Source organism: Mastacembelus armatus, mitochondrion (assembly GCF_900324485.2).
Source record: "Mastacembelus armatus mitochondrion, complete genome".
Lineage (NCBI taxonomy): Eukaryota > Metazoa > Chordata > Actinopteri > Synbranchiformes > Mastacembelidae > Mastacembelus > Mastacembelus armatus.
In genome coordinates, this window is record NC_023977.1 from 1 (window position 1) to 16,486 (window position 16,486).

The 16,486-nt window shown below is 45.6% G+C and overlaps 13 protein-coding genes and 20 non-coding genes across 33 annotated transcripts, besides 5 other annotated features; 25 read left to right on the plus strand and 8 right to left on the minus strand. All coding sequences in view use genetic code 2, as the record gives it.

Moving 5' to 3' along the window:
* trnF(GAA) lies at positions 1-69 on the plus strand. The gene has a single exon. It is a non-coding gene; the product is annotated as a tRNA-Phe (tRNA).
* Positions 70-1,018, plus strand: an rRNA (s-rRNA).
* On the plus strand, positions 1,019-1,090 carry trnV(TAC). The gene has a single exon. It is a non-coding gene; the product is annotated as a tRNA-Val (tRNA).
* Positions 1,091-2,761, plus strand: an rRNA (l-rRNA).
* Positions 2,762-2,835, plus strand: trnL(TAA). Its single transcript has one exon. It is a non-coding gene; the product is annotated as a tRNA-Leu (tRNA).
* ND1 (NADH dehydrogenase subunit 1) lies at positions 2,836-3,807 on the plus strand. Its single transcript has one exon. The coding sequence runs from the start codon at positions 2,836-2,838 to the stop codon at positions 3,805-3,807; it is 972 nt and encodes a 323-aa protein (YP_009025074.1).
* Positions 3,808-3,811: 4 nt separating this feature from the next.
* Positions 3,812-3,882, plus strand: a tRNA (tRNA-Ile).
* Positions 3,882-3,952, minus strand: a tRNA (tRNA-Gln).
* Positions 3,952-4,020, plus strand: trnM(CAT). Its single transcript has one exon. It is a non-coding gene; the product is annotated as a tRNA-Met (tRNA).
* On the plus strand, positions 4,021-5,066 carry ND2 (NADH dehydrogenase subunit 2). The gene has a single exon. A coding segment is annotated over exon 1 (1,046 nt).
* Positions 5,067-5,138, plus strand: trnW(TCA). Its single transcript has one exon. It is a non-coding gene; the product is annotated as a tRNA-Trp (tRNA).
* A 1-nt stretch (position 5,139) lies between these two features.
* trnA(TGC) lies at positions 5,140-5,208 on the minus strand. Its single transcript has one exon. It is a non-coding gene; the product is annotated as a tRNA-Ala (tRNA).
* Position 5,209: 1 nt separating this feature from the next.
* Positions 5,210-5,282, minus strand: trnN(GTT). Its single transcript has one exon. It is a non-coding gene; the product is annotated as a tRNA-Asn (tRNA).
* A 30-nt stretch (positions 5,283-5,312) lies between these two features.
* On the minus strand, positions 5,313-5,379 carry trnC(GCA). The gene has a single exon. It is a non-coding gene; the product is annotated as a tRNA-Cys (tRNA).
* trnY(GTA) lies at positions 5,380-5,446 on the minus strand. The gene has a single exon. It is a non-coding gene; the product is annotated as a tRNA-Tyr (tRNA).
* A 1-nt stretch (position 5,447) lies between these two features.
* On the plus strand, positions 5,448-6,998 carry COX1 (cytochrome c oxidase subunit I). Its single transcript has one exon. The coding sequence runs from the start codon at positions 5,448-5,450 to the stop codon at positions 6,996-6,998; it is 1,551 nt and encodes a 516-aa protein (YP_009025076.1).
* Positions 6,999-7,069, minus strand: trnS(TGA). The gene has a single exon. It is a non-coding gene; the product is annotated as a tRNA-Ser (tRNA).
* Positions 7,070-7,072: 3 nt separating this feature from the next.
* On the plus strand, positions 7,073-7,144 carry trnD(GTC). The gene has a single exon. It is a non-coding gene; the product is annotated as a tRNA-Asp (tRNA).
* A 4-nt stretch (positions 7,145-7,148) lies between these two features.
* On the plus strand, positions 7,149-7,839 carry COX2 (cytochrome c oxidase subunit II). The gene has a single exon. A coding segment is annotated over exon 1 (691 nt).
* On the plus strand, positions 7,840-7,914 carry trnK(TTT). The gene has a single exon. It is a non-coding gene; the product is annotated as a tRNA-Lys (tRNA).
* A 1-nt stretch (position 7,915) lies between these two features.
* ATP8 (ATP synthase F0 subunit 8) lies at positions 7,916-8,083 on the plus strand. Its single transcript has one exon. It carries the CDS (start codon positions 7,916-7,918, stop codon positions 8,081-8,083), a length of 168 nt encoding a protein of 55 aa, YP_009025078.1.
* ATP6 (ATP synthase F0 subunit 6) lies at positions 8,074-8,756 on the plus strand. The gene has a single exon. A coding segment is annotated over exon 1 (683 nt).
* On the plus strand, positions 8,757-9,541 carry COX3 (cytochrome c oxidase subunit III). Its single transcript has one exon. A coding segment is annotated over exon 1 (785 nt).
* Positions 9,542-9,612, plus strand: trnG(TCC). Its single transcript has one exon. It is a non-coding gene; the product is annotated as a tRNA-Gly (tRNA).
* Positions 9,613-9,958, plus strand: ND3 (NADH dehydrogenase subunit 3). The gene has a single exon. A coding segment is annotated over exon 1 (346 nt).
* trnR(TCG) lies at positions 9,959-10,027 on the plus strand. The gene has a single exon. It is a non-coding gene; the product is annotated as a tRNA-Arg (tRNA).
* Positions 10,028-10,321, plus strand: ND4L (NADH dehydrogenase subunit 4L). Its single transcript has one exon. It carries the CDS (start codon positions 10,028-10,030, stop codon positions 10,319-10,321), a length of 294 nt encoding a protein of 97 aa, YP_009025082.1.
* On the plus strand, positions 10,315-11,695 carry ND4 (NADH dehydrogenase subunit 4). Its single transcript has one exon. A coding segment is annotated over exon 1 (1,381 nt).
* A 4-nt stretch (positions 11,696-11,699) lies between these two features.
* On the plus strand, positions 11,700-11,764 carry trnH(GTG). The gene has a single exon. It is a non-coding gene; the product is annotated as a tRNA-His (tRNA).
* Positions 11,765-11,831, plus strand: trnS(GCT). The gene has a single exon. It is a non-coding gene; the product is annotated as a tRNA-Ser (tRNA).
* Positions 11,832-11,836: 5 nt separating this feature from the next.
* On the plus strand, positions 11,837-11,909 carry trnL(TAG). The gene has a single exon. It is a non-coding gene; the product is annotated as a tRNA-Leu (tRNA).
* ND5 (NADH dehydrogenase subunit 5) lies at positions 11,910-13,742 on the plus strand. The gene has a single exon. It carries the CDS (start codon positions 11,910-11,912, stop codon positions 13,740-13,742), a length of 1,833 nt encoding a protein of 610 aa, YP_009025084.1.
* ND6 (NADH dehydrogenase subunit 6) lies at positions 13,739-14,254 on the minus strand. The gene has a single exon. The coding sequence runs from the start codon at positions 14,252-14,254 to the stop codon at positions 13,739-13,741; it is 516 nt and encodes a 171-aa protein (YP_009025085.1).
* A 7-nt stretch (positions 14,255-14,261) lies between these two features.
* Positions 14,262-14,330, minus strand: trnE(TTC). The gene has a single exon. It is a non-coding gene; the product is annotated as a tRNA-Glu (tRNA).
* A 5-nt stretch (positions 14,331-14,335) lies between these two features.
* Positions 14,336-15,473, plus strand: CYTB (cytochrome b). Its single transcript has one exon. A coding segment is annotated over exon 1 (1,138 nt).
* trnT(TGT) lies at positions 15,474-15,545 on the plus strand. Its single transcript has one exon. It is a non-coding gene; the product is annotated as a tRNA-Thr (tRNA).
* Positions 15,545-15,614, minus strand: trnP(TGG). Its single transcript has one exon. It is a non-coding gene; the product is annotated as a tRNA-Pro (tRNA).
* Positions 15,615-16,486: a D loop (control region).

Sequence of the window (16,486 nt, forward strand, 5' to 3'; positions counted from 1 at the left end):
GCTAACGTAGCTTAAACTAAAGCATAACACTGAAGATGTTAAAATGGGCCCTAGAAAGCCCCGCAAGCACAAAGGTTTGGTCCTGACTTTTCTGTCAACTCTAATTAAACTTACACATGCAAGTATCCGCATCCCCGTGAGAATGCCCTACAGTTTTCTTCCCGAAAACAAGGAGCTGGTATCAGGCACACAACTCAAAGCCCACAACACCTTGCACAGCCACACCCTCAAGGGAACTCAGCAGTGATAAACATTAGGCCATAAGTGAAAACTTGACCTAGTTATAATTAATAGGGCCGGTAAAACTCGTGCCAGCCACCGCGGTTATACGAGAGGCTCAAGTTGACAAACCACGGCGTAAAGAGTGGTTAAGAGCCCCCCCCCAAAATAAAGTCGAATGCTTTCAAAGCTGTCATACGCACCTGAAAGTAAGAAGTCCCACCACGAAGGTAACTTTACATAATTCTGACCCCACGAAAGCTAGGCCACAAACTGGGATTAGATACCCCACTATGCCCAGCCTTAAACATTAATAGCACTTTACATTAGCTATTCGCCAGGGAACTACGAGCCCCAGCTTAAAACCCAAAGGACTTGGCGGTGCTTTAAATCCACCTAGAGGAGCCTGTTCTATAACCGATAACCCCCGTTCAACCTCACCTTCCCTTGTTAACCCCGCCTATATACCGCCGTCGTCAGCTTACCCCCAAGGGTCTAACAGTAAGCACAATTGGCTTAGCCTTATACGTCAGGTCGAGGTGTAGCGCATGAGAAGGAAAGAAATGGGCTACATTCACTACTTAAGTGTACACGGATAATAAATTGAAATATTTATTTGAAGGAGGATTTAGCAGTAAGCAGAAAATAGAGTGTTCCGCTGAAACCGGTTCTAAAGCGCGCACACACCGCCCGTCACTCTCCCCAAACTACTACTACCCCATAACTAAATATAGATTCACCACAAAGGGGAGGCAAGTCGTAACATGGTAAGTGTACCGGAAGGTGTACTTGGAATAATCAGAGTGTGGCCAAGATAGCAAAGCATCTCCCTTACACCGAGAAGTCATCCGTGCAAATCGGATCACCCTGATACTAAGCAACTAGCCCCACCACCCAAAAACAATAAACCAATATTCATACCCCCTAAAACACCAACACCCCCAAAACAAATCATTTGATACCCTAGTATGGGCGACAGAAAAGGAAATATGGAGCTATAGAAAAAGTACCGCAAGGGAACAATGAAAAAGAAATGAAACAACTCAACAAAGTACAAAAAAGCAGAGACTCAAACTCGTACCTTTTGCATCATGATTTAGCAAGTACCCCTAAGCAAAGAGAACTTTAGTTTAGAACCCCGAAACCAAGTGAGCTACTTCAAGGCAGCCCATTGGGGCCAACCCGTCTCTGTGGCAAAAGAGTGGGAAGAACTTCAAGTAGAGGTGACAGACCTATCGAACTTGGTTATAGCTGGTTGCCCGAGAACTGAATAGAAGTTCAGCCTCCAGGCTTCTCTATTCCCTAATAACTTACGACAACAAGAAACCAGGAGAGTTAGTCAAAGGGGGGACAGCCCCTTTGAACAAAACACAATTTTATCAGGAGGTTAAAAATTATAATACCCTAAGGAAACATGTCTAAGTAGGCCTAAAAGCAGCCACCATAATAGAAAGCGTTAAAGCTCAGACATAACTTTCTCCTCTTATCCTAATAATTTATTTTCAAACCCCTAGTACTACCGGGCTGCTCCATGCAACCATGGAAGAAATTATGCTAATATGAGTAATAAGAGAGTCACACCTCTCTCCCAGCATCTGTGTACATCGGAACGGACAACCCACCGAACATTAACGACCCCAATTACAGAGGGTAATGAACACCAAACCATCACACTAGAAAACCACCCACCAACCAACCGTTAATCTCACACTAGAATGCTTCCAGGGAAAGACTAAAAGAAAAAGAAGGAACTCGGCAAACACATCCCAAAAGCCTCGCCTGTTTACCAAAAACATCGCCTCTTGCAGACATAACATATAAGAGGTCCCGCCTGCCCCGTGACACCCAAGTTTAACGGCCGCGGTATCCTGACCGTGCAAAGGTAGCGCAATCACTTGTCTTTTAAATGAAGACCTGTATGAATGGCATAACGAAGGCTTAACTGTCTCCTTTCTCAAGTCAATGAAATTGATCTCCCCGTGCAGAAGCGGGCATAACCCCATAAGACGAGAAGACCCTGTGGAGCTTCAGACACAAAACAGATCTGGCAAACACTTACACAACCCAAGCTAAAAGAATCCTGTTCTAATGTCTTCGGTTGGGGCGACCGCGGAGAAACAAACAACCCCCGCGCAGAATAAGAGAACTTCCATCTTAAAAACAAGAGTTACCACTCCAAAAAACAGAATTTCTGACTACAAGATCCGGTAATACCGATAAACGAACCAAGTTACCCCAGGGATAACAGCGCAATCCCCTTCAAGAGCCCATATCGACAAGGGGGTTTACGACCTCGATGTTGGATCAGGACATCCTAATGGTGCAGCCGCTATTAAAGGTTCGTTTGTTCAACGATTAAAGTCCTACGTGATCTGAGTTCAGACCGGAGCAATCCAGGTCAGTTTCTATCTATGAAATGATCTTTTCCAGTACGAAAGACCGAAAAGAAGGGGCCCATGCTCAAAGTATGCCCCTCCCCCACCTAATGAAATCATCTAAATTAGGCATAAGGGCATCGCCCTTGTGCCTAAGACTAAGGCCTGTTAAGGTGGCAGAGCCCGGCAATGCAAAAGACCTAAGTCCTTTACCACAGAGGTTCAAATCCTCTCCTCAACTATGACCTTCACACTAAACAATATCATCAACCCCCTACTTCTTATTGTCCCAATTCTACTAGCCGTGGCATTCCTTACCCTTCTAGAACGAAAAGTACTAGGCTATATACAATTACGAAAAGGCCCCAACATCGTGGGGCCTTACGGCCTACTTCAGCCTATTGCTGACGGCGTAAAACTATTCATCAAAGAACCCATCCGCCCCTCAACATCCTCCCAACTCCTTTTCCTCCTTACACCCATATTAGCTCTAACCCTCTCCCTCACCCTATGAGCCCCCATTCCTCTCCCTTACCCCCTCATTGACCTCAACCTTACAATCCTCTTCATCCTAGCCCTATCCAGCCTCGCAGTATACTCAATTCTTGGCTCAGGATGGGCCTCCAACTCTAAATACGCCCTAATTGGGGCCCTCCGGGCCGTGGCCCAAACCATCTCCTATGAAGTAAGTCTTGGGCTAATCCTACTCTGCACCATCATTTTTACCGGAAATTTCACCCTGCAAACCTTCAACACTGCCCAAGAAAACATCTGATTAATTATCCCCGCCTGACCCCTCGCCGCAATATGATATATCTCAACCCTTGCAGAAACCAATCGAGCCCCCTTCGACCTAACTGAAGGCGAATCTGAATTAGTCTCAGGTTTTAACGTCGAATACGCAGGAGGACCATTCGCCCTATTTTTCCTAGCAGAATACGCCAACATTTTACTTATAAATACACTATCCACAATCTTATTTCTAGGAGCCTTCCACATCCCCACCCTCCCAGAACTTACCTCCTCCAACCTTATGTTAAAAGCTGCCAGTCTCTCACTCCTATTCTTATGAGTCCGAGCTTCTTACCCCCGCTTCCGATACGACCAGCTTATACATTTAATCTGAAAAAACTTTCTTCCCATCACACTGGCCCTAGTAATTTGACATCTCGCCCTACCCGTCTCATTCGCGGGACTCCCCCCCCAAACATAAACAAGGAGTCGTGCCTGAATATAAAGGGCCACTTTGATAGAGTGAACAATGAAGGTTCAAGTCCTCCCGACTCCTTAGAAAGAAGGGGTTCGAACCCTACCTAAAGAGATCAAAACTCTTAGTGCTTCCACTACACCACTTCCTAGTAAAGTCAGCTAACTAAGCTCTTGGGCCCATACCCCAAAAATGTAGGTTAAACTCCTTCCTTTACTAATGAGTCCATTCATCCTATCCATCCTACTCTTGGGCCTAGGCCTAGGCACTACAATTACATTTGCCAGCTCACACTGGCTGCTCGCCTGAATAGGCCTTGAAAATAACACCCTGGCCATCATCCCCCTCATAGCCCAGCATCACCACCCACGAGCCGCTGAAGCCACCACAAAATATTTCCTCACACAGGCCACAGCAGCCGCCATACTATTATTCGCAACCACCTCTAACGCCTGGCTCTCCGGACAATGACATATCCTACAAATAAACCACCCCCTTCCCACTACCCTAATCACCCTCGCCCTAGCTCTCAAAATTGGACTAGCCCCAATACATGCTTGACTACCAGAAGTTCTCCAAGGACTAAATTTAACAACCGGCCTCATCCTCTCCACCTGACAAAAACTTGCTCCATTCGCCCTCCTCCTCCAAGTTCAACAAACTAACCCCGCCCTAACCATCATACTAGGCATTACATCAATACTAATCGGGGGCTGAGCTGGCCTAAACCAAACACAACTACGAAAAATTCTAGCTTATTCCTCCATCGCCCACCTCGGCTGAATACTTATTGTTATCCAATTCTCACCCTCCCTAGCCCTACTAACTCTCCTCCTTTACTTCATCATAACCTCCTCAGCATTTCTTTCATTCAAACTAAACAACACAACTAATATTAATTCCCTAGCTACCTCCTGAGCTAAAATACCCACACTAACTTCCCTAGCCCCCCTAATCCTCCTATCATTAGCCGGCCTCCCCCCACTAACTGGCTTCATACCAAAATGACTCATTATCCAAGAATTGACTAAACAGGGCCTAGCACCAACAGCCACACTAGCTGCACTTTCCGCCCTACTAAGCCTCTACTTCTACCTCCGCCTAGCCTACGCAATAACCCTAACAATCTCGCCTAACAACCTAACTGGGACAACCCCCTGACGTCTCCCCTCCAACCAACTTACACTCCCATTAGCCGCATCAGTCACAGCCACAAATTTTCTCTTACCCCTTTCCCCCCCCATCCTCTCACTACTTACACCCTAAGGGACTTAGGATAATACTTAAACCAAGGGCCTTCAAAGCCCTAAACGAGGGTGAAAACCCCCCAGCCCCTGATAAAACTTGCAAGACACTAACTTACATCTCCTGTATGCAAAACAGACACTTTAATTAAGCTAAAGCCTTTCTAGGCAGGCAGGCCTCGATCCTACAAACTCTTAGTTAACAGCTAAGCGCCCAAACCAGCGAGCATCTACCTACTTTCCCCGCCCCCTCCTAAAAGGCGGGGAAAGCCCCGGCAGACAACTAATCTGCTTCCTTAGATTTGCAATCTAAAATGTAATACACCTCAAGGCTTGATAAGAAGAGGGCTCAAACCTCCGTTTATGGGGCTACAACCCACCACTTACTCAGCCATCTTACCTGTGGCAATCACACGTTGATTTTTCTCGACCAATCACAAAGACATTGGCACCCTTTATTTAGTATTTGGTGCCTGAGCTGGCATAGTGGGGACGGCCTTAAGTCTGCTCATCCGGGCAGAACTAAGCCAACCCGGCGCCTTACTGGGCGATGACCAAATTTACAATGTAATCGTTACAGCACATGCCTTCGTAATAATCTTCTTTATAGTAATGCCAATCATAATCGGAGGCTTTGGCAACTGACTTATCCCGCTGATAATCGGCGCACCCGACATAGCATTCCCTCGAATAAACAACATAAGCTTTTGACTCCTCCCTCCCTCTTTTCTCTTACTTTTAGCCTCTTCAGCAGTAGAGTCTGGAGCAGGGACCGGCTGGACAGTATACCCACCTTTGGCCAGCAACCTAGCTCACGCAGGAGCCTCCGTAGACCTGACAATCTTCTCCCTCCATTTAGCAGGTATCTCATCAATTCTTGGGGCAATCAACTTTATCACAACAATCGTTAACATAAAACCCCCCGCAATTTCACAATACCAAACACCCCTCTTTGTATGGGCCCTATTGATTACTGCTGTTCTACTCCTTCTATCTCTCCCAGTCCTAGCCGCCGGAATCACAATGCTCCTAACAGATCGAAACCTTAACACCACATTCTTTGACCCTGCAGGAGGCGGAGACCCTATCCTATACCAACATCTATTCTGATTCTTCGGCCATCCCGAAGTTTATATTCTGATTCTCCCAGGCTTCGGGATAATCTCCCACATTGTTGCCTATTATGCCGGCAAAAAAGAGCCCTTCGGCTACATAGGAATAGTTTGAGCTATAATAGCTATTGGCCTCCTAGGTTTTATTGTTTGGGCCCACCACATATTTACAGTTGGGATAGACGTAGATACACGAGCCTACTTTACTTCTGCCACTATAATTATTGCCATTCCAACGGGCGTGAAAGTCTTCAGCTGACTGGCCACCCTACACGGAGGCACAATCAAATGAGAAACCCCCCTATTATGAGCCCTCGGCTTTATTTTCCTATTCACAGTAGGAGGTTTGACCGGCATTGTTCTAGCAAACTCCTCCCTGGACATTGTTCTTCACGACACATATTACGTAGTTGCCCACTTCCACTATGTTTTATCAATGGGGGCCGTGTTCGCCATCATAGCCGCCTTCGTCCACTGATTCCCACTATTCTCCGGATACACTCTCCATGACTCATGAACCAAAATTCACTTCGGGGTTATATTCGTAGGTGTTAACCTCACTTTCTTCCCACAACACTTCCTAGGGCTAGCAGGAATGCCCCGACGGTACTCAGACTACCCAGACGCATACACTCTCTGAAACACAATCTCCTCTATTGGCTCCCTAATCTCCCTCACCGCAGTAATCATATTCTTGTTCATCATCTGAGAAGCATTCACTGCTAAACGTGAGATCTTATCCGTTGAACTTACCTCAACAAACCCAGAATGGCTCCACGGCTGCCCTCCCCCCTACCACACATTTGAAGAGCCCGCATTCGTCCAAGTTCATTCAACTTAGCGAGAAAGGAAGGAATCGAACCTCCATAAATTGGTTTCAAGCCAACCACATCACCATTCTGCCACTTCCTTCATGAGATGCTAGTAAAACAGACAATACGTTACCTTGTCAAGGCAAAAATGCAAGTTGAACCCTTGCGCATCTTAACTAATGGCACATCCTTCACAACTAGGTTTTCAAGATGCAGCTTCACCTGTAATAGAAGAACTTCTCCACTTCCACGACCACGCTCTAATAATTGTATTCCTTATTAGCACCCTCGTACTTTACATTATTGTAGCCATAGTTACTACTAAATTAACCAATAAGAACATTATCGACTCCCAAGAAATCGAAATTATCTGGACAGTCCTCCCAGCAATTATCCTGATCCTCATTGCCCTCCCATCCCTCCGAATTCTTTACATTATAGATGAAATCAACGACCCCCACCTTACTATTAAAGCCATAGGCCACCAATGATATTGAAGCTATGAATACACTGACTATGAAGACCTTGGCTTTGATTCCTACATAATCCCCACACAAGACCTCTCACCCGGCCAATTCCGACTTCTAGAAACCGACCACCGAGTAGTAGTGCCCGCCGAATCCCCCATCCGAATCTTAATTTCTGCTGAAGATGTTTTACACTCCTGAGCAGTCCCAGCCTTAGGTGTAAAACTAGATGCCGTCCCAGGCCGCCTAAACCAAACAGCTTTCATTACATCTCGCCCCGGAATCTTCTACGGACAATGCTCCGAAATCTGCGGGGCTAACCACAGCTTCATACCTATTGTGGTAGAAGCAGTCCCCCTCGAGCATTTCGAAAACTGATCCTCCCTTATACTTGAAGACACTTCGCTAAGAAGCTAAACAGGCACTCAGCGTTAGCCTTTTAAGCTAAAAATTGGTGACCGCCGACCACCCTTAGCGACATGCCCCAACTAAATCCCGCCCCCTGATTTGCTATCCTGGCCTTCTCATGATTAATTTTCCTGACCATCCTCCCCATGAAAACTACAGCCCACCTCTTCCCAAATGAGCCTGCTCCCCAAACCACAACAACTCCTAAAACAGAGCCCTGAAACTGACCATGGCATTAAACTTTTTCGACCAGTTCATAAGCCCGACCTACTTAGGCATCCCCCTCATTGCCTTGGCCTTGACCCTGCCTTGAATCCTTTACCCCACTCACTCAACCCGCTGGCTAAATAACCGGCTACTTACCCTTCAAAACTGACTCATCGGCCAATTCACTAAGCAACTGTTTACCCCTTTAAATGTCCCAGGACACAAATGAGCCACAGTCCTAATCTCCCTCATAATTTTTCTGATTACCTTAAACATACTAGGACTACTACCATATACCTTTACCCCCACCACACAGCTATCCCTAAACATAGGACTTGCAGTTCCTCTTTGACTGGCAACAGTACTCCTGGGCATACTAACCCAACCTACTCATTCTCTTGGCCATCTTCTCCCAGAGGGCACTCCTACCCCCCTCATCCCTATTCTAATCATTATCGAAACTATCAGCCTATTTATTCGCCCCCTCGCCCTAGGCGTTCGACTAACAGCGAACCTCACTGCCGGACACCTTTTAATCCAACTTATCGCCACAGCCGCATTTGTCCTTATGCCTGTAATAACCTCCGTAGCGATTCTAACCACCGCCCTCCTATTTCTCCTTACACTACTGGAGGTTGCCGTCGCTATAATCCAAGCCTACGTTTTCGTCCTTCTCCTAAGCCTATATTTGCAAGAAAATATTTAATGGCCCATCAAGCACACGCATACCACATAGTTGACCCCAGCCCGTGACCTCTAACAGGAGCAGTTGCCGCCCTACTAATAACCTCAGGCCTTGCAGTCTGATTTCACTTCCACTCAACCATACTCCTCTTACTTGGAACCATCCTTCTTCTTTTAACCATATTTCAATGATGGCGAGATATCATCCGAGAAGGGACATTTCAAGGCCACCACACACCCCCCGTCCAAAAAAGCCTCCGATACGGAATAATCCTCTTTATTACCTCAGAAGTCCTCTTCTTCCTAGGGTTCTTCTGAGCCTTTTACCATTCAAGTTTAGCACCCACCCCTGAACTAGGCGGATTCTGACCCCCAACAGGCATCACTCCCCTCAACCCCTTCGAAGTCCCCTTACTAAATACAGCTGTCTTACTCGCTTCAGGTGTCACAGTAACCTGGGCCCACCATAGCATTATAGAGCGCGAACGAAAACAAGCAATTCAAGCTCTCACCCTAACTATTCTTCTAGGGTTTTACTTCACCCTCCTCCAAGCTATAGAATACTACGAAGCCCCCTTCACAATCGCAGACGGAGTCTACGGCTCTACATTCTTCGTAGCTACAGGCTTCCACGGCCTCCACGTCATTATTGGCTCCACATTCCTAGCCATCTGTCTTCTTCGCCAAATTCGCTACCACTTTACATCTGAACACCACTTTGGGTTCGAAGCAGCCGCCTGATACTGACATTTCGTTGATGTCGTTTGACTCTTCTTATACATTTCCATCTACTGATGAGGATCATAATCTTTCTAATATAAAATTAGTATAAATGACTTCCAATCATTTAGTTTTGGTTAAAGCCCAAAGAAAGATAATGAAATTAATAACAATCATGATTATTACCTCTGCCCTTTCTCTCATTCTCACAACAATTGCATTCTGATTACCCCAACTAAACCCAGATTACGAAAAACTCTCCCCCTACGAATGTGGCTTCGACCCCCTAGGGACAGCCCGGCTTCCCTTCTCCATTCGATTCTTCCTCGTAGCCATCCTCTTTCTTCTATTCGACCTAGAAATCGCCCTGCTTCTCCCACTCCCCTGAGGAAATCAACTACCATCCCCTCTCTTAACATTTACATGAGCCTCCATAATCCTGGCCCTCCTTACCTTAGGCCTCATCTACGAATGGAAACAAGGAGGCCTCGAATGAGCCGAGTAGGTATTTAGTTTCAATAAAAACATTTGATTTCGGCTCAAAAAACTAGGTTCAACCCCATAACTACCTGATGACTCCCGCCCACTTCACCTTCTCATCAGCCTTTGCCTTAGGCCTAATAGGGCTAGCATTTCACCGAACTCACCTCCTCTCCGCCCTACTATCACTAGAGATGATGCTCACCCTATTCATCGCCCTCTCCTTATGAACACTTCAACTCAACTCAACTAGCTTCTCAACCTCCCCAATACTCCTACTAGCGTTCTCAGCTTGTGAAGCAAGTACCGGACTGGCCCTCCTAGTAGCCACCGCTCGCACTCATGGCACCGACCGCCTACAAAGCCTAAATTTACTGCAATGTTAATAATTCTCATCCCCACATTAATACTAATTCCTACAGCCTGAGCATCCCCCCTCAAATGACTTTGACCAACAACCCTCACCCACAGCCTCATCATCGCACTAGCTAGCTTCACTTGATTCAAAGCCCCGTCAGAAACTGGGTGACATTCAATCAACGCATACATAGCTCTCGACCCACTCTCAACTCCTCTTCTAATTTTAACCTGCTGATTAACCCCCCTCACAATTCTCGCAAGCCAAAATCACATAAGTACTGAACCTGCCCCCCGACAACGAACCTACATCACCCTGCTTATCTCCCTGCAATTCTTCCTAATCCTTGCTTTCAGCGCTACCGAAATCATTATATTTTATATTATATTTGAAGCAACCCTAATCCCCACCCTAATTATCATCACCCGATGAGGCAACCAAACAGAGCGTCTTAACGCAGGAACATACTTCCTATTTTATACCCTAGCAGGCTCCCTCCCCCTCCTCGTCGCCCTCCTCATCCTACAAAATAATACAGGTAGCTTATCACTACTTATTCTCCAATACTCGGACCCACTCAACCTTGCCCCCTTCACAAGTAAACTGTGATGGGCCGGTTGTCTAATAGCATTTTTAGTTAAAATACCATTATATGGTATCCACCTATGACTCCCCAAAGCACATGTAGAAGCCCCCATCGCTGGCTCAATAATCCTTGCCGCCGTTCTCCTAAAACTGGGGGGGTACGGTATAATACGAATCACAACTATGCTTGACCCCCTCACCAAAGAACTCAGCTATCCCTTTATTATTTTAGCCCTCTGAGGAGTAATTATAACAGCTTCAATCTGCCTCCGCCAAACGGACCTAAAATCCCTCATCGCCTACTCGTCAGTAAGCCATATGGGCCTAGTTATCGCAGCCATTCTCACCCAAACCCCCTGAGGCTTCACTGGAGCATTAATCCTTATAATCGCCCACGGATTGACATCCTCCGCCCTATTCTGCCTTGCAAACACCAACTATGAGCGCACTCACAGTCGCACCATAATCCTTACACGAGGCCTACAAATCGCCCTCCCCCTAATAACCACATGATGATTTACCGCAAGTCTCGCCAATCTAGCTCTTCCCCCCCTACCAAACCTTATAGGAGAATTAACCATTATTACCTCCCTATTCGGATGGTCCTGATGAACCCTCCTATTAACAGGCGCTGGGACACTAATCACCGCCAATTATTCACTTCATATGTTCCTTATGACACAACGCGGGCCCCTTCCCCATCATATCACCAACCTAGACCCCACCCACTCCCGAGAACATTTACTAATAGCCCTTCACCTCCTCCCCCTTATCCTCTTAATACTAAAACCAAGCCTGATCTGAGGCTGAACCGCCTGTGGGTATAGTTTAATCAAAACATTAGATTGTGATTCTAAAGACAGAGGTTAAAATCCCCTTACCCGCCGAGAGAGGCTCGCAGCAACGAAGACTGCTAATCTTCACTTCCTCGGTTGGACCCCAAGGCTCACTCACCCCCGCCTCTAAAGGATAACAGCCCATCCGTTGGTCTTAGGAACCAAAAACTCTTGGTGCAAATCCAAGTAGATGCTATGCACTGCGCCCCCACATTTTCATCCAGCCTCCTAATTATCTTTACACTCTTAATTTACCCAATTCTTACAACCTTGACCCCCACCCCATTAAAGCCCAACTGGCCCCTTTCAAAGGCTAAAACAGCAGTAAAACTAGCCTTTCTCATCAGCCTCCTCCCACTTTTCCTCCTATTATCACAAGGCACCGAGTCAATCATCACCAGCTGGACCTGAACAAACACCCACACCTTCGACATTAATCTCAGCTTCAAATTTGACTTCTACTCAACTATATTTATCCCCATTGCCCTCTACGTAACTTGGGCAATCCTAGAATTCGCATCCTGATACATGAACTCAGACCCTAACATCAACAAATTCTTCAAATACCTGCTCATCTTCCTAATCGCCATAATTATTCTAGTGACATCAAACAACATATTTCAACTGTTTATCGGCTGAGAAGGTGTTGGAATCATATCCTTCCTCCTTATTGGTTGATGACACAGTCGAGCAGACGCAAACACCGCAGCTCTACAGGCAGTTATTTACAACCGAGTAGGAGACATTGGCTTAATTTTTTCCATAGCATGAATGGCCACCAACTCAGCCTCCTGAGAAATACAACAAGTATTTTTTAAAGCACAAAACTTAGACCTTACTTTTCCCCTACTAGGACTAATCCTCGCCGCCACTGGCAAATCTGCTCAATTCGGACTTCACCCCTGACTCCCCTCCGCCATAGAGGGCCCAACGCCGGTCTCTGCCCTACTACACTCTAGCACTATAGTCGTTGCAGGAATTTTCCTCTTAATCCGAATAGCCCCCTTGATACACAACAATCCAACTGCCCTCACCACCTGTCTATGCCTCGGAGCATTAACCACATTATTCACCGCCACCTGCGCCCTTACCCAAAATGATATCAAAAAGATTATTGCATTCTCCACATCCAGCCAGCTCGGCCTAATAATAGTCGCAATCGGACTTAACCAGCCACAACTAGCATTCCTTCACATCTCCACACACGCTTTCTTCAAAGCCATACTCTTCCTCTGCTCCGGCTCAATCATCCACAATTTAAACAACGAACAAGACATCCGCAAAATAGGGGGAACCCATCACCTCATACCCACCACATCCTCCTGCCTCACCATCGGGAGCCTGGCCCTAACAGGCACCCCCTTCTTAGCAGGGTTCTTCTCCAAAGACGCTATTATTGAAACCCTCAACACATCCCACCTCAACGCCTGAGCCCTTACCCTGACCCTCCTAGCTACATCATTTACAGCCATTTACAGTCTTCGCATTATCTTCTTTGTTAATATAGATCACCCCCGATTTAATACCTCCTCCCCCATTAACGAAAACAGCCCAACTCTAACTAACCCACTAAAACGACTTGCATGAGGAAGTATCATTTCCGGCCTATTAATCACCTCCTACACCATCCCACTAAAAACTCCCACAATAACCATGCACCCCTCACTCAAACTTGCCGCCCTCATCATCTCTATAGTAGGCCTCCTCATTGCCCTAGACCTAGCCTCAATAACAAGTAAACAACACAAAATCACACCTCAAACAACACTCCACCACTTCTCCAATATACTAGGATTCTTTCCCACAACCATACACCGACTAGTCCCCAAATTCAACCTTATCCTAGGACAAACCATGGCCCTTCAAATAGTTGACCAAACCTGGTTAGAAAAAACTGGCCCCAAAGCCACAACCTCCCTCAACCTCCCCCTAATCACAACTTCAAGTAACATTCAACAAGGCACTATTAAAACCTACTTTATACTATTCATCCTCACCCTAACCCTCTCCCTCCTTGCTGCCCATTAAACAGCCCGAAGGGCCCCCCGACCCAAACCCCGCACTAATTCTAACACCACAAATAAAGTAAGCAACAATACCCAACCTCCCACCAATAATATCCCCCCCCCAAAAGAGTATATTAAAGCTACCCCTTCAACATCCCCCCGAGCCATAGAAAACTCACCCATCTCGTCCGCCGGAACTCAAAACACCATGTATCATTCACCCCAAAACATCCCCGAAACCATCACCACCCCCAAAACATAAAAAACCATATACATCATAACTGGCCCACTCCCTCAACTTTCAGGGTATGGCTCAGCAGCCAATGCTGCCGAATATGCAAAAACAACCAACATCCCCCCCAAATAAATCAAAAACAAAACCAAAGACAAAAAAGACCCACCATAATTAACCAAAACCCCGCACCCAACTCCCGCCACCATCACCAAGCCTAAAGCCGCATAATAAGGAGAGGGATTAGACGCAACCGCAGCTAGCCCCACCACTAAAACCAAATAAAAACAAATACATGATATATGCCATAGTTCCCCTCAGGATTTTAACCAGAACTAATGGCTTGAAAAACCACCGTTGTTATTCAACTACAAGAACCCTTAATGGCAAACCTACGAAAAACACACCCCCTACTAAAAATCGCAAACAACGCACTAATTGATTTACCCGCCCCCTCCAATATTTCAGCATGATGAAACTTCGGCTCTCTCCTAGGACTATGCCTCATAACTCAAATTCTCACCGGCCTCTTTCTAGCCATACATTACACCTCCGACATCTCCATAGCATTCTCATCCGTTGTCCATATTTGCCGAGACGTAAATTACGGCTGACTCATCCGAAATATTCATGCCAACGGCGCCTCCCTATTCTTCATCTGTATTTATCTGCACATTGGACGAGGACTTTACTACGGCTCATACCTCTACAAAGAAACATGAAATATTGGGGTTATCCTCTTACTCCTCACAATAATAACTGCCTTCGTAGGCTACGTCTTACCCTGAGGCCAAATATCATTCTGAGGCGCAACCGTCATTACCAACCTCCTCTCTGCGGTTCCATATATCGGAAATACCCTGGTCCAATGGATCTGAGGAGGCTTCTCCGTAGACAATGCCACCCTGACCCGCTTTTTTGCTTTCCACTTCCTCTTCCCCTTCATCATCGCAGCTGCCACCATAGTTCACTTACTATTTCTGCACGAAACCGGCTCCAACAACCCAACTGGCCTAAACTCAGATGTAGACAAAATTCCCTTTCACCCGTACTACTCCTACAAAGACCTCATAGGCTTTATTCTAGCCCTCATTACACTTACTTCCCTTGCATTATTTTCCCCGAATCTCCTAGGAGACCCAGATAACTTTACCCCGGCTAATCCCCTAGTAACTCCCCCCCACATTAAACCAGAGTGGTATTTTCTTTTCGCCTATGCAATCCTTCGCTCTATCCCAAACAAACTGGGGGGAGTACTTGCCCTCCTCGCCTCCATCTTAGTCTTAATACTTGTCCCAGTCCTCCACACCTCCAAACAACGAAGCTTAACATTCCGACCTGTCTCACAACTACTATTTTGAACCCTCATTACAGACGTAATTATCCTCACCTGAATTGGAGGCATGCCCGTCGAACATCCCTTCATCATCATCGGCCAAATTGCATCCCTGCTTTACTTCCTACTCTTCCTCCTCCTTATCCCTGCCACAGGCTGGGCAGAGAACAAAATCCTCAAAAAATGCAGCGATAGCTCAGCGCCAGAGCGCCGGCCTTGTAAGCCGGATGTCGAGGGTTCAACCCCCTCTCACTGCTCAAAGAAAGAAGATTTTAACTTCCGCCCCTAACTCCCAAAGCTAGAATTCTCAACTAAACTATTCTTTGTCTAATAAATACATATATGTATTTTCACCATATATATATATAAATACATATATATTATGTTTATGTACATAACATAAAAGAACATATATTTATTTAAATACATATGCTTTACTAATATTTATGTATTTACACCATATATTTATAGTAACCATGAATATTTATCATCATATAATTAATGACTGCATGCACCATACATTTTAATATAACATATAAGCCTTCATAATCTCAATTGCAGACAAGATTTAACAGATATATTTATTAGTTAAGTTATACCAAGTATCACCATCTCGTCGATCTCAAATATTTAATGTAGTAAGAACCTACCAATCAATGATTTCTAATTGCATACTCTTCTTGATGGTCAGGGACAATAATTGTGGGGGTCACACTTAGTGAATTATTCCTGGCATTTGGTTCCTACTTCAGGGCCATTGATTGATTTATTCCTCACACTTTCATTGACGCTGACATAAGTTGTTGGTGGAGTTCATATTAATCTTTAAGCCACATGCCGAGCGTTCTCTCCACAGGGGTCAGGTTATTTTTTTCTGTTTTCCTTTCACTTGACATTTCAGAGTGCACACGAAATAATTAACAAGGTCGAACATATTCCTTGCCTTAGTAAATGTAATGAATGGTGGAAAGACTTTCCCATAAAAATTACATACTCTAATATCAAGGACATATTACTAATTGTTTCTCCTAGAATATCTAAGATTTCCCCCTCGGCTTTTTCGCGTAAAACCCCCCTACCCCCCTATACTCCTGAGATCCTTAACATTCCTGAAAACCCCCCGGAAACAGGAAAACCTCTAGTAGTATATTTCATGCTCAAATTGTGTCTCTATTTACATTATTATAATAATACAAAT